The following is a 12496-nucleotide window of genomic DNA, read 5'->3' as shown; positions in this document are numbered from 1 at the left end:
TAGGTCCAGCATGATCAAACCTGAATTTCATTGGGGCATCACATGTAGGTTATGCTTCAAGAGTACTTGGGTCCAAAGCCATGTTTTCTGTCCTAGTGTACACTTCCATCTCAAGACCTTGGTCTTTCTGTTAGCATTTAAAATTAGTCTTCTTGCCCAGCTGCTTGGTGGCATGTCCCTATAAATTCTAGCTATGTGGGGGGCTGAGGCAGGAGGATACAAGTTCAGAGCCCAGCTTTAGTGATTTAGCAAGACCCTATCTTTAAAAAAGTTGGGATACAGCTTGATTACAAAGCCTGGCTGGGTTCAATCCCTAATACAGGATATGTTTCTGCAGAAAAAGCTAACCTTGAAAACAATCTTACAAAGCTAGTGATGTAGTTCAGTGATCTAGTGCTTGCCTAGCATGCATAAGGCCCAAGATCAATCCCCAGTACTACAAAATAAACAGGCTTACACATTATGTGCTCCATGACTGAGTACATATGCTCACTGGGACAATTACAAGCTGTTTCTATGAAGTTGGGTTCCTAGGAAATACTAGATTTTTAAAAAACATACAAAATAAGGGACTTGAAATACTTAAACACAATTTGGAGACAAGAGCCAGGAAAATCCGACTTTTATTTCTTAAATACTGTGAAGGAAGAATGGGAAAATGGTCCCCTGGTGAAGAAGGGCCATAGAGCAAAGAGCTAGGGATCATCAGCAAAGGCCCGGTGGGCATTAGGGAAGCGCTGGGGGCTGTAGTTGGGATCTTCCTGCAGTCTTTTTTGTATATCAGACCGGAGCTAGAAAGAGAGAATAAGCAGGTCAGAGTAGCACTGAGCAAGCCCCAGATCCCAGCAAGCACACAACACCATCCCCTCAGGAGCTAATGCTTTCCCACCAGCCATATCTGTCAATTGCCCAATATGGCATCACTGAGACTTCCCAGATACCACATGGGAAAATCTTCAAAAAGTGGCAGCCCCAGACTACCACTTCCTCTGAAAGGATCCAGGAAAAGGGACCCTAGCCCAACCCCTCCCGCTAGACCATCCCTATTCTGCTTCAAGGTGGGGGCACCTGCTGCCTGTAGCTCTCCTGAACCTCTGGTGCCTCCAGGTCCCGGCTCAGGCTCTCGGGGCTCGTCAGGGGCCGAGCTCCGGCTGCCTTAGCTGCCCGGCTCACGGCCTCTGAGAGAAGCAGCTGGGGGCCCTCACCCTGCATCGTCTGGGGGACGGGGTTAGGAGGGAAAAGAGGATCAACGTCAGATCCAGTACCACCACCCAGATCACCCTTTCCATGAGTCAATCACTGAGTATTTATGCTAGAGGAAAGAAGTGGGAACATTTTTACATGTGGCCTTCCTAGCTGGCTCTGGCCAAATACAGTGTTTGTGTTAAACTTGCTCTTCTAAGCAAGGGCCAAATGCAAGCCATCTGAGATTCTGAGCAAACTAATCCAAGCCCACCTGAAAAGAAAATGAGCCCTAGTCACTTGGGCATTAGATAGCTGAGGGAATAAGATAGCAAACAGAGGTAAAGTCTTGTGTTATACACCAACTACAAGCCAGTGTCAGTCCCAGAAAGATTTTCTCATTAAATAAGCAGACTACACTAGAAATAGCTCCTTCTAGCTCTGAAGAGTTTGTTTTATTTAAGCATGATAGGAGAACCTGGGTAGACAGGGATCCTCAGGGAAGAGGTAAACCAACCTTGCGTCTCTTGGCAGGCATACCACTGAGGTAGGCATCACTCAGAGGTGGCTGCGGTTTCACCTTCCGCTGGCTCTGAATGTCCTGCTGAATGATAGGGACCCATTCCTGGGAAGGAAAGGATTAGAAAGTAATTCCCACACCCTGCAGCTCGTTAACCCACCACTGGATCACCTCCTGCCACTTACTGGGGGAACTGCAGCTGCCCAAGGTTCTGTCTCAGCTGAAGCTCCATCCTGTTCATCTTGAGAGCCTACTTCAGGAGCAGGGGGTGGACCTCGAGACATGGCCTCCTCTGCTGTTGTTCCTGGGGCTGGGGAAGCATTCTCCCTCTGGGTGTCAGAAAGTAAGAAGACCCAGATTTCAGAATTTTTATCCTCAAGCCCTTCTTTCCCTATCCCTCCTTCTCCACATTACCTGGCCCCTCAACCTCTCTCCCTGGTACCTGAGGCTCAGGAGTAGTTCTTTCTGCTCCTTGAACTTCCATTGGCTCCTCAGAAAGTGACTGTAAAAGTGAATAGAGAGGGGGCTGGGGATGTGGCTCAGCAGTAGAGTGCTCACTTAGCACATGCAAGGCCCTGGGTTTGATCCTCAGCACCACATAAAAATAAATATACTGTAGATATTTTGTGTCCAACTACATCTAAAAAATATATTTAAAAAAAAAAAGTGAACAGAGAAAGAAAACAAAATGTAGAAACTTCTCAGATCTCTCCACTTCCCTCAAGTTCCCTGACAGAGTGCACTGGGTCCCTTACCTGGGGGGGATCACCAATCCTGCGAACATATCTGAGGATGGCATCAGGGCCCACAGGCATGTGCTCCAGAACCACCTGAAGCCTCAGTCCCATCATAGTGGTCAGCCAGCTTACCAAGGATGGATTCACCCCACGAGACATACGACGCTGAGGGATAGAAAGCAAACTTGCAACACAACCCTCAACCAGCTTTTACAATTTATCAGACTCAATAGTAATAGGCTGCAGTATGGCAAGAAAAGTGAAAACTGCAAGACATCAAAGGAAACAAGAGACTAGAGATCTGAGGTTGCATGGTACTTACAATTCGACCATTGATAACAGCAGCAAGCTCCATCTGCTGTCCCCCCAAGCAGTGCAGGTTTAGGGCTAGGCATTCAAATAGGCCCTGGTTACACAACTCCAGCAACCGGGCTCCAAATCCACTATCTGTAGGCAAGACATGAGGAAGGAATGTTGGTACCCAGCAGCCCTGCACACCCAATGCCCCACTTTCCCTGGCCCAGCTAACCCCTAACCTGTGCAGTGCAGCACATGAGCAGCAATGCTATTAAACTGTTCTTGCAGAAACTCTAGGTTTGTCCGAATGATGTCCACGCCTGGCTGAACCTGTACCAAAGACTGTAAGACAAGACACAAGAAGACCCCCAAATCAGGAATCCTAAAACTAGAAATGGAGAAGGAAGCCATAAGGAATATTAGCTTCCCTGCCCAGACCCAGAACAGGAGGGAAATAGAGAAGGGTCACTCACAAAACTCTCCCGCACATATTCTTCTAGTCCGGTAATCAATGTGTGGGTTGCCATCTACAGGAAAACATCACAGATTTAATTCCAAGCCTTGGTTCTCAAGACTCCCCCTCTCCCTACCCTAACCCTAAAAAGTCCAAGGCTTGGGCTGGGACAGCTGTAGCTTTAACTGGCAGATACAGTCAGGAATAAGCAATTGGTAGTGGGAAAGAGGAAAACTGCGAGGGCCCAGGCTTGCATTTACCCGGATGTTACCAGGTGTGGGCTCCTGGCCACCCAAGTAGTGCTGGTGGAAGAAGGAACGCAGCTGGGGCTGGAGCCTCTGCAGTGGCTGGAAATGCCCATGGAGAAGCATCACCACATCCACCATGGAGAAGTTCTGGCACAGGAGAGAGAGCAGGGCTCCAAAGAATCCTGGGAATATAAGCAGAAGTTAGCAACCACCTTTACCACCTAGGCTTGCCCAGTCCATCAACTTCATCCCATCTTGCCAACAGCCCTAGACAAAGGTTATCTACCTTCTCCTCTGTGCCCCCCTTCCTGGAATAAACCAAGACACTCCCTGCCCTTTGCTTACCAAGGGCACCATCAGCCCCAGGCTCAAAGATGTTGCTGGATCCACTGAGGCGCTGGATGAAAGCAGCAATGCTTTCACTGCTGCCAGCTCGAGCCCCCAAGGAGCCCAAGAGGGAGCTCAGCACACCCTGCACCACTGAGGTAAAAAACTCTGGTGGCAGGCTCTCAGGACCCAGGCCTCCAGGACTCCCTGTGCCACCAGAAGGGGACCCTGGTGGTGGTGTGGTCTGTTGTTCTGGGGCTGGGGGTGGGGGTGGAGGAGGTGGAGGAGGTGGAGGGGCCGTCTGTGTGGCCTGGCAAACAGAGAAGAAATAAAGAACAGAAAACAAGGTGAGAACAGGGACAAAGACATAACATGGCATCAAGAGGGAACAAAACAGGGCTGGGGTTGTGGCTCAGTGGTAGAGCACTCGCCTAGAACAAGCAAGGCCCTGGGTTCGATCCTCAGCACCACATAAAAATAAACAAAGGTATTGTGTGCAACTACAACTAAAAATAAATAAATAAATAAAAGAGGGCACAAAACAACAGGAGTCTGGGAAGAAAGCCTTTACTTCTTAAAGCAGAATACTCATACACAGGTATTCAATAACAAAGTTAGACTAAACAGTGACCTCTATCCCTCTGAATAGGTTAGATCAAAAAGCAGTGACATTACTATATGATTTTTTTTTCTTAGAGCTGTTTTTATTTTTCTCATCTCCAAAACAGAGGATTCACAATCAATGGATTACCCAGTCCCTTTCCCTGCCATGTTACTAGACTGTAATCCAATGGCTATAGAATGGCAACAAAGTATCAATGCTTGGCCCAATGCTGGAGAGGAAGAACAGAATAAAAGGCAAGTCCATTACTCACCTGCAAGAAATCAGTCATGCCCTGGAGAAAAGCAGGGACACCAGGCATTGCCACAGTGATGGTGGGAGAAGCCATGCCAGGCCCACCAGCTCCTGACCCTGTAGGCCCAAGCAGGTTCCCCAGGAGCTGGGAGAACTGGAGATCAGCTGTGGAGGACTGGGGGGGTGGAGGCTGAGCAGGGCCCCCAGGAGCAGGACCAGCTGTGGTAGCTGTGTTGGTGGTACCAGCGCTGGCTGAAGCAGTGGCAGGGGCTGGAGGTGGAGCCATTCCTGGGGTCCCCTGAGCTGTCCGAAACCCAAAGAAAGGTGAAATTTGAAGAAAGACTAGACATTTATAGTAGCCCCATTTCTAGCAGGAAAACAATCAAGAATATAACGAAAGAGCTAGGAAGTACCAGTGAACAGCTAGAAAGCAAGTATCAGACTTGAGAGTCTTAGAATTCTTAAGTTTGAAGTGAGGAAAAATGAGGACTCACCCACAAGAACAGGCTGCATAAGAAGCTGCCCCACAAGGCCGCTCACCATCTGAGCCAATGAGGCATTGGTACCCAGTCCAGCACCCTGCTGACAGGGAAGGAGAGGAGAGGATTTCAATCCTGTCCTCCTTATACATCACCCCAAGATTCTTTACCGGACTCTTCCCCACTAGAACTCTCCCACCCTTACTCACCAAAGCCCCAGGGACTGGGGGCCCCCCAGGATGAGAAGGCCGAGCCTGTGGAGGGGTGGGCCGGGCAATCACCACCCGGGTTGGAGCTGTTGGGAAGCCTGGCACCTGCTGTCCTATGGGTGGCAGAGGAGAGAGATGGAAAAGAGCTGAGGGCCAGACTCTTTGAGTGACAGCCAACAGTACCCACCACCATGGACTAGGCCCCACCTCCCAGGCCTCCCCTTCCAGGTGATTACCTGCGGCCGCGGAGGCAACAGCTGCCACCATGGCCTGATGAGTGATCTGGTGGGCGACGGCGTGCATGAACTCAGGGGGCAGGGAGGGCAGCTGGATGAGGGTGGAGCCTGGGGGGCGGGTCTGATGTAACCTTGAACCTGGACCCCTGCAACCCACCCACTCAGCCCTAACCCTTCTCTACCCAGAGCTCAACCTGCTCTGATGCCCTTGTTCTTACCCAGGGTCTGGCCATGACCAGGGGGTCCTAGGGAGCCAGTGGGAGCACTCGGGACACCACCGGGCTGTGTGCCAGAATCTGGGCAGGGAAACAGAGAGTGTGACCCTGAGACCACTGGGGCCAAGGCCTAAGTGTACCCTCCTGAGATCAGTTGTCCTACAGGCCACCATTTCCCAACCAAAAAGTCAGCTTTTCACACCTCTAGACAGGAACAAGGTTACTTCTTAACCACAAAAAATTTCCAAGGATAAATCAGTCCCCTTCATGCCTCTCCCAACACATGCCAACAATCTGCACAACCCTTACTCCCTCACACCTCAACACCAACCCCAGACTTCCTTCAGCCTACTGGTCTTCTCTTCCAGTCACTGATCCTAACTCACCTTGAATATTCATGTGCATCATGACCACGGGTTCCACACTCTGGTGTGATATCCGGATGACCCTCGGGTGGCTGGTGGCTGGTGGGGGAGCTGGCCCTGGTGGGGGAGCCCCCTCAGTTGAGGACTCAACAGTGGTAGAAGACGGGGCCAGAGTCGAGGCCTGGCCAGGACCAGGGGGAGGTGCCTCAGCATTGGGAGTTGTGGGGGGTCGAGTCCCATTCCCTGTCATAGTCACAGTGGTCCCCACGTTGATCTAAAAGAGAGATGGACAAGCAAAAGTGAGAAAAAACACAACAGCTTAATCCAAAGCACCTCTACCATCTATCTCAGAAGCCTCCATCCTTTATCATTATGTTTCCCAAGTTCTCTCCCTCTCTACCCTCCTTTGAGCCCAATAATCACTCTGTATCACTGCACCACCCCCCACTTCATCCTCTCTTGGGTCAGCCTCCCATGACCCACCTGGATGGGAATGGCTGCCTGCTGAAGCACCATGGGCGTGGTGTAGTGAGACATGGGCCTAACCACATGCAGGTGTCGTGGGGGTGCACAAGCCAAATTGCAACGCAGGTCAGAGAGTGCCACAAAAGTGTTGCCCAGAAGCCGCAGGCTCTCCCCAACCAAATTGATCAATCTCTGGTCCTCTTCACGGCCTTCATGCTGTGTTCATCACCATGTCAAAAAAAGAAAAGAATAAGTCCAAATTACCTCTTCTAAGGATCTTCTAAGTATCCCAAGTTTTCAGTTACATATTTAGAAATTTCTACATTGCTCAAACCTTTGCAAGTCAATTCTATTTTATGTGCAAAAAGAATTTCCTACTAAGACAAATTCTACAAAAGATCATAAGTCATCAAACTAATCTCCCTTACTATGTAAATTTCTTAAACAATTCACTTAGGGACACAAATGGTGCAAGGACAGTGGGTACTGCAAAAATTACCACCTCCCAAGGGAGTAAAGATCATTTAGGTGTCTAGAGGGATTTTGTTGCAATGCTGTTTGGGGGAGTAAAGGGTTATCTGCCTCAGCCTATTCTGTTTCAGGAGTACTGGGGGGAGGGGAGAGGAGGAATAGGCCATCAAAGGGCTCACATTGTTGTTATAGTCCGTGGTGGCAGCAGCACCCAGAACTTCATAGTAGCGCTGCAGGAAGGGCTGGAGGCGACTCTCCAGCCGCTGCAGCTCCTGGAGCACTTCAACATACTCAGCTGGGGAAGGATGGCTGTGGATAACCCCAAGGGCAGTGAGCAAAGGCTTTCCTTATAGTCCCCACCTCAAAGCCCAGAGATCATCTGCTCTGTCTCCCCCTGGCCTCCCAGACCCCTGGCCCAATCCCTTCCTGGACTAGCAGAGCTTCTGTTCTTTACTCCCACCCAGGGGAAGATGGAGAGGACAAAATGACCCTTACTCTCACCTTCCCCACTACAATCTTGTAGCTATAATGTATGAAACTAACGCTAAAATAAGAGATGGGCCCTGTGTGAACTTGAGAGAAAATTTTGCGGTACTAGGGATTTAGCCCAGGATATCCACTTAACTACACCCATAGTCCCCCATTTTTCCCCCGCAAATTCTGAGACAAAAAATTGTTAAGGTTGGCTTCAAATTTGCACAGCCTCTGGAGTCACTGAAATTACAGGCATGTGTCATGTGCTCAGGGGAGAGAAGAGCTTCTGCTCAGCTGTCAATTCTAACCTCATTTACCTCCAATGAGACCTCCTCACCCACCATACCTCTCCTGGTCTTCATATTGCACTTAGAGCCCACAACCCCAAAAGGTTCCCTCCATCTCTCACTTGGGTGCGTTTGTCTCTGGGGCAGGTGTAGGGCCTGTTGGAGTTTGGCCAGAAGGGGTAAGCTCCGGGCTCTGGGCTGGGGCACGCTCCTCCACTTCTTCTGCCTCCATGGGCTCCCGAGGAGGTGCTTCATTTTCAACTGATTCTGATGTTTGTGAGTTCAAGGATACTGGCTCTGGAGCCACAGCTGATGTCTGTGGGGGTGGCTGACTGTGCTGTGCCTGGGGTCCCCCTCGACACTGAAAAGTGGGGAAGTCAGGACACCAAAGACAAGATGAAACTAAAGCAGATAACTCAGGCCAACTGAATGTGAATGGAGAAAGTGCTCCAACTAGGCTCCCTAAAGACAGGACTTTACATTCATTCTCTTTAACTCCCTAACAATCAGTATAGGACTAGCACAAATTAGATACATGACAAATAACTAATACTTTTAAACAAATTACTAACAGAGTAAAAATTGCAATTTTCTAACTTCTATAAGGAAAGAGAAAGACCACAGGTTGTAGTTGCTACACAAACTAATGAAGTTAGAGCATTCCAATGCCGAACATGTCAGTTAAGAAATCAATTATGGGGTCTGGGGATACAGCTCAGTAGAGTGCTTGCCTCATATGCACAAGACCCTGGGTTCAAAATCAGGGGATGGGGCGGGGGATGAGTGGCAGAGCGCTTGCCTAGCATGCATGAGGCACTGGGTTTGATCCTCAGTACCACATAAAAATAAATAAAGGAATTTTGTCTATCTGCAGCTGAAAGAAAGAAAGAAGGAAAGAAAGAAAAGAAGGAAGGAAGAAACGAAGAAAGAAAGAAAGAAAAGAAAGGAAGGAAGGAAGGAAGAAACAAAGAAAGAGTGGAATTCTTCTTTAACTGAAAAGATGCTATGCCAAGTTATCTAAGAACTGAAACAAACTCCCCCGATACCAGGCATTCAGAGGATTGGCAGGGACAAGATAGCCTCACAAAGATACTTTTTTCTGCCCAAAAGAACGACTGCAAAGAAAAGACCAGATTAGGAAGACAGAATCCTATGGATGTGGCCAATCATGCTCCTACCCTCAGGCTACGAGGAGAAGGGGGCGGAGAGAACCTAGGCAGATTTGCTCACTTACCTCCATTCGGGATAATAAGGTCTGGATATCCCTGATCATGTGCTGAGCCATCACTAGCCGTACCCGGGGCTCACTCTAGAATAAAAAAGGAATAATCAGGACAGGTCTGAGATGAAGTCATAAGCTCCACCGCCTACTAATCCAGGTCCCAAGCATCTCATTAGCCAGGTCCACCCCACCTCATGGCCTCCTTCTCCCAGATCCCCTTCCCTGACCCTCCCAGGCCCCTCAATACCTGAATCGGGGCCTGTTCCATGTTGATGTGAACATCCACAGCAGAGCCGTCACTCTGGGGAAAGGGTAAGGGAAGTTGCTCTGGGAGAAGCCAAATACTAAGGCCTCCACACTTTTCAACTCATTCTGTGGAGCCCCACCCCTTTTTCTCAAAGACCAAGGCCAATATCTGATCAGAGAGCTCTCCAAACCCAATCTCAAGACTGAGACAACTATCTAATATGTTCCCTGACGCTAACACAACCCAAACTACCCCTCCCTAAAAAACCCTTCCATGTGAAACACAAGCTTACAGGAAGATTGAAGGTTCCAACCATGACATAGCTGTTGGCATTCCGGTCATGAACAGAGGCCCCAGGCCCCCGAGTACCAGGCAGGGGTCCCCCACCATGGGCAGCTGAGGAAGACCCTGTCCCAGAAGATGCTCCAGAAGGGAGCTGAGTCTGAGGAGGAGCCCGTTCCACCAGGTGGATAACCTTTCCCCCAACATCTGCAGGAAAAAAGATACACACCAAAACATTGCATGAGTAGGTATATACATGGCCTTAAGCTCATCCCTCTGGGTAGCAACCTAAACCTCTGAATTGCCCTCCAACCCTCTTACTGTATTCCTGGAGCTTCTTATCATCTTGCAGAACTCGCCCCTGATAGATGAGCCGTTGTTTCTCAGAGGGGATGCTAACAGAGGCAGCAATGTGCTCCTTAAACTCCTTTACATTCATCTGTAAGGAGGAATAATCATACACAGGAATCAGAATAAAGGAAAAAAAGAGAAAAAGCCAACTGATTTGTGGAGTTAAGGGGTAAAAACCAGTATAGAATCACTATCCAACTGTCCTGACTGTAAGATATTAATTGTGCAAAACACTGAACAAAGACAACCCACCAAAATACAGAATTAATTTAACAAACTTTCAGACATAATACAAACACATACGTTTAAAATTTCTTTTAATAGTTGTAAAAGAACAGAATGACTTTATTTTGTTTATTTTTATGTGGTGCTGAGGATTGAACCCAGTGCCTCATGGATGAGGAACAAAAAAAGCCAACTAATATTCCTTCTCTCCTTTGCCTAGCTTCCAAAGGAAAGTGTATCTAGAGAGATCAGTAACCCCTTCCTAAATACAAAATGATACCAGGAGTTCATTTTTCTGCCGTAATCTCAAAGACAAAAATAACTGCAAACCCAGATGGAGTGGTACACGCCTATAATCCCAGTGACTTGGGAGGTTAAGGCAGAATTGCAAATTCAAGGCCAACATCAGCAATTTAGCAAGGCTATGTCTAAAACAAAAAAGGAAAGGAGGATAGGGTAGGGAATTAGGTTAAGGAAAACTAACCAAGAAGAGGCCCCAAGCCCCAGAGTACCAGGCAGGGGTCCCCCACCATGAAGGTAAGAAGGGAGCAAAGAGCTGGGGGTGTAGCTCAGCACTTGCCCAGCATGTGCAAGATCCTGGGTTCAACCCCCAGCTCTGCAAAAAAGAAGGAAGCCAAAAAGAAAAACATTTGCCCTAACTAGACAAAGTCTTGGAAAGTATTACAAATATCTAGCCACAGAAAAACCTATGTGACTTTCTTAAACACATCTTAAAATATCATTGACCCACCACCTCATGAGTTTGTCTCCAAGAATTACAGAATTAAAAACAGATAACTATGGTATTAAATTCAAGAGTCATTTTATGCCACAGATGTTAGTAATTCCACTGAATAGTCTACTAGGGCTCCACCTGCATTATGGGTTCTGGTTTCCAGACTTCATAAGTACAGTATACAGCTGCAATCAATCTGTTTATCAGAAAAATTGTTTGAGGTCCCCGCATTGTTTCCTTTCCCCAAAACTGGAGCCCCAACTCTTCCTTTGGGCTAGGGTCCACCCATGATAGCACAGGTTCCTCCTTCGGGTCTATTTTACTTTGCACTGAGTTCTAGCAAGGTGAAGAAAGGCAAAATAAAATCTGCCTCACTTAACAATAAACATACCTCCCCCAACAAACACATCAAAAGATGTTCTATCTAGAATATAAACAAAGGAATCAATGAAAATTTGAAGACAAGAAAATCAGGCTCTCCCATCAGTTCTAAGGGAGGAAGAGGAAGAGCTAATGGGTATCTTCCAGAAGTACTGGGATCTCACCTGGGCCCCCACAATAAAGGTCCGAGTCTGAGAGTCCAAGGTCTTCACTAATACCTCCAAGTTGTCAGGCTCCTCCATAGCGGTACTGGTAGAATCACTGGGCTCCATGGCGGACAGCTCTCTAAGGAAGAACGAAGGGAGGAAGGTCCGCGTCGCCCGTAAGATTTTATATACCGGAAGCCTCCCTGGCCTGAATCTCCGCCCCAATACCTAAAAAGTTTCTCCTACACAAGCACACACACTCACACCCGCCCCGATCCCCCTTCTGATTCCGGGGCACAGGGAGAGAAACACAAAGGGCAGGAGATCGACGGCATAGGGAGCTGAAGGACAGGAGGTGGGAGGGGCTCCACAATGCCAATCACAATAAAGGAGGGCCAGTTGGGCTGAGAATGAGGGAAGGAAGCACGAGACCAGAGACCAGTGTCATCACCGGTCGCGATAGGGCAAAGGCCCTAGAAGTCGGCCAATTCTGGGACAACGCAAGACCTGGGGTGGGGGTGGGGGTGGGGGTAGCGCCCGGCTCGGCGGAGAAAGTGGTTTCGCGCACGCGCGCCACGCCCATCGAACCCGCCGAAATCACTACACACCCAAGACGGCTGACACTTACGGGGGGGGGGGGGGGGGAGCTGGACCGGCTAGCTGACTGCCCCCCTCTTCCGCCTTCCTCGGTGTTCCAGCAGAGCGGCGCAACCAACACGCGGCCACACACATATACATACACACCCCACCACCCTATGGCTCCGCCCCCGACTTCCCCCGGTACCGTCACTTCCGGTTTCCCCTAGTCTGCTACCGAAAGCCACTTCCGTTTCCCCAATAGTATTTGGGGCTCTCGACGCGGTACTTTCGGCTCCTCCAGGTCCCCAAAGTTTACTTTTATGGGGCACGATGAGGAAGTCCGCGGCCCCAGGTAGTGAGCTCCAGGGGTGGAGATGGGCTGGGGCCGGCCTAGATGGGAAAGAGCCGAACACCCTCAGTAGCCACCGCCGCCGTCGCCCGGGGAACTGTAGTGCGCCTGCGTGAGTCGCACTACGCATGCGTAAACATTTAAGCACCTCCCTAC

At 49.1% G+C, this 12496-nt stretch overlaps 1 protein-coding gene across 17 annotated transcripts; it reads right to left on the bottom strand.

Moving 5' to 3' along the window:
* Nucleotides 1-605: 605 nt before the first annotated feature.
* On the bottom strand, nt 606-12456 carry Bag6 (BAG cochaperone 6). Of its 17 annotated transcripts, none has more exons than XM_027921934.2 (26): nt 12197-12456; nt 11431-11551; nt 9895-10012; nt 9584-9780; nt 9292-9345; nt 9057-9131; nt 7945-8183; nt 7241-7370; nt 6609-6806; nt 6147-6399; nt 5764-5841; nt 5546-5653; nt 5310-5422; nt 5116-5203; nt 4641-4924; nt 3784-4075; nt 3451-3620; nt 3210-3263; nt 2976-3078; nt 2762-2886; nt 2458-2604; nt 2145-2204; nt 1888-2031; nt 1700-1807; nt 1069-1215; nt 606-791 (listed from the first exon to the last, which is right to left on the bottom strand). In XM_027921934.2, exons 2-26 carry the CDS (start codon nt 11536-11538, stop codon nt 696-698), a joined length of 3489 nt encoding a protein of 1162 aa, XP_027777735.1. In that variant the 5' UTR covers nt 11539-11551; nt 12197-12456; the 3' UTR covers nt 606-695. The 17 variants fall into 17 exon arrangements, with proteins under 17 accessions (XP_027777735.1, XP_027777732.1, XP_027777733.1 ...); XM_027921931.2 differs by lacking the exon at nt 12197-12456 and adding an exon at nt 11677-11787; XM_027921932.2 differs by lacking the exon at nt 12197-12456 and adding an exon at nt 11677-11787 and having other exon boundaries at nt 5116-5200.
* Nucleotides 12457-12496: the final 40 nt, after the last annotated feature.

Source organism: Marmota flaviventris, chromosome 6, assembly GCF_047511675.1.
Source record: "Marmota flaviventris isolate mMarFla1 chromosome 6, mMarFla1.hap1, whole genome shotgun sequence".
NCBI lineage: Eukaryota > Metazoa > Chordata > Mammalia > Rodentia > Sciuridae > Marmota > Marmota flaviventris.
The sequence above is the reverse complement of the archived record's forward strand: the minus strand, read 5'-3'. Positions and strand labels throughout refer to the sequence as shown.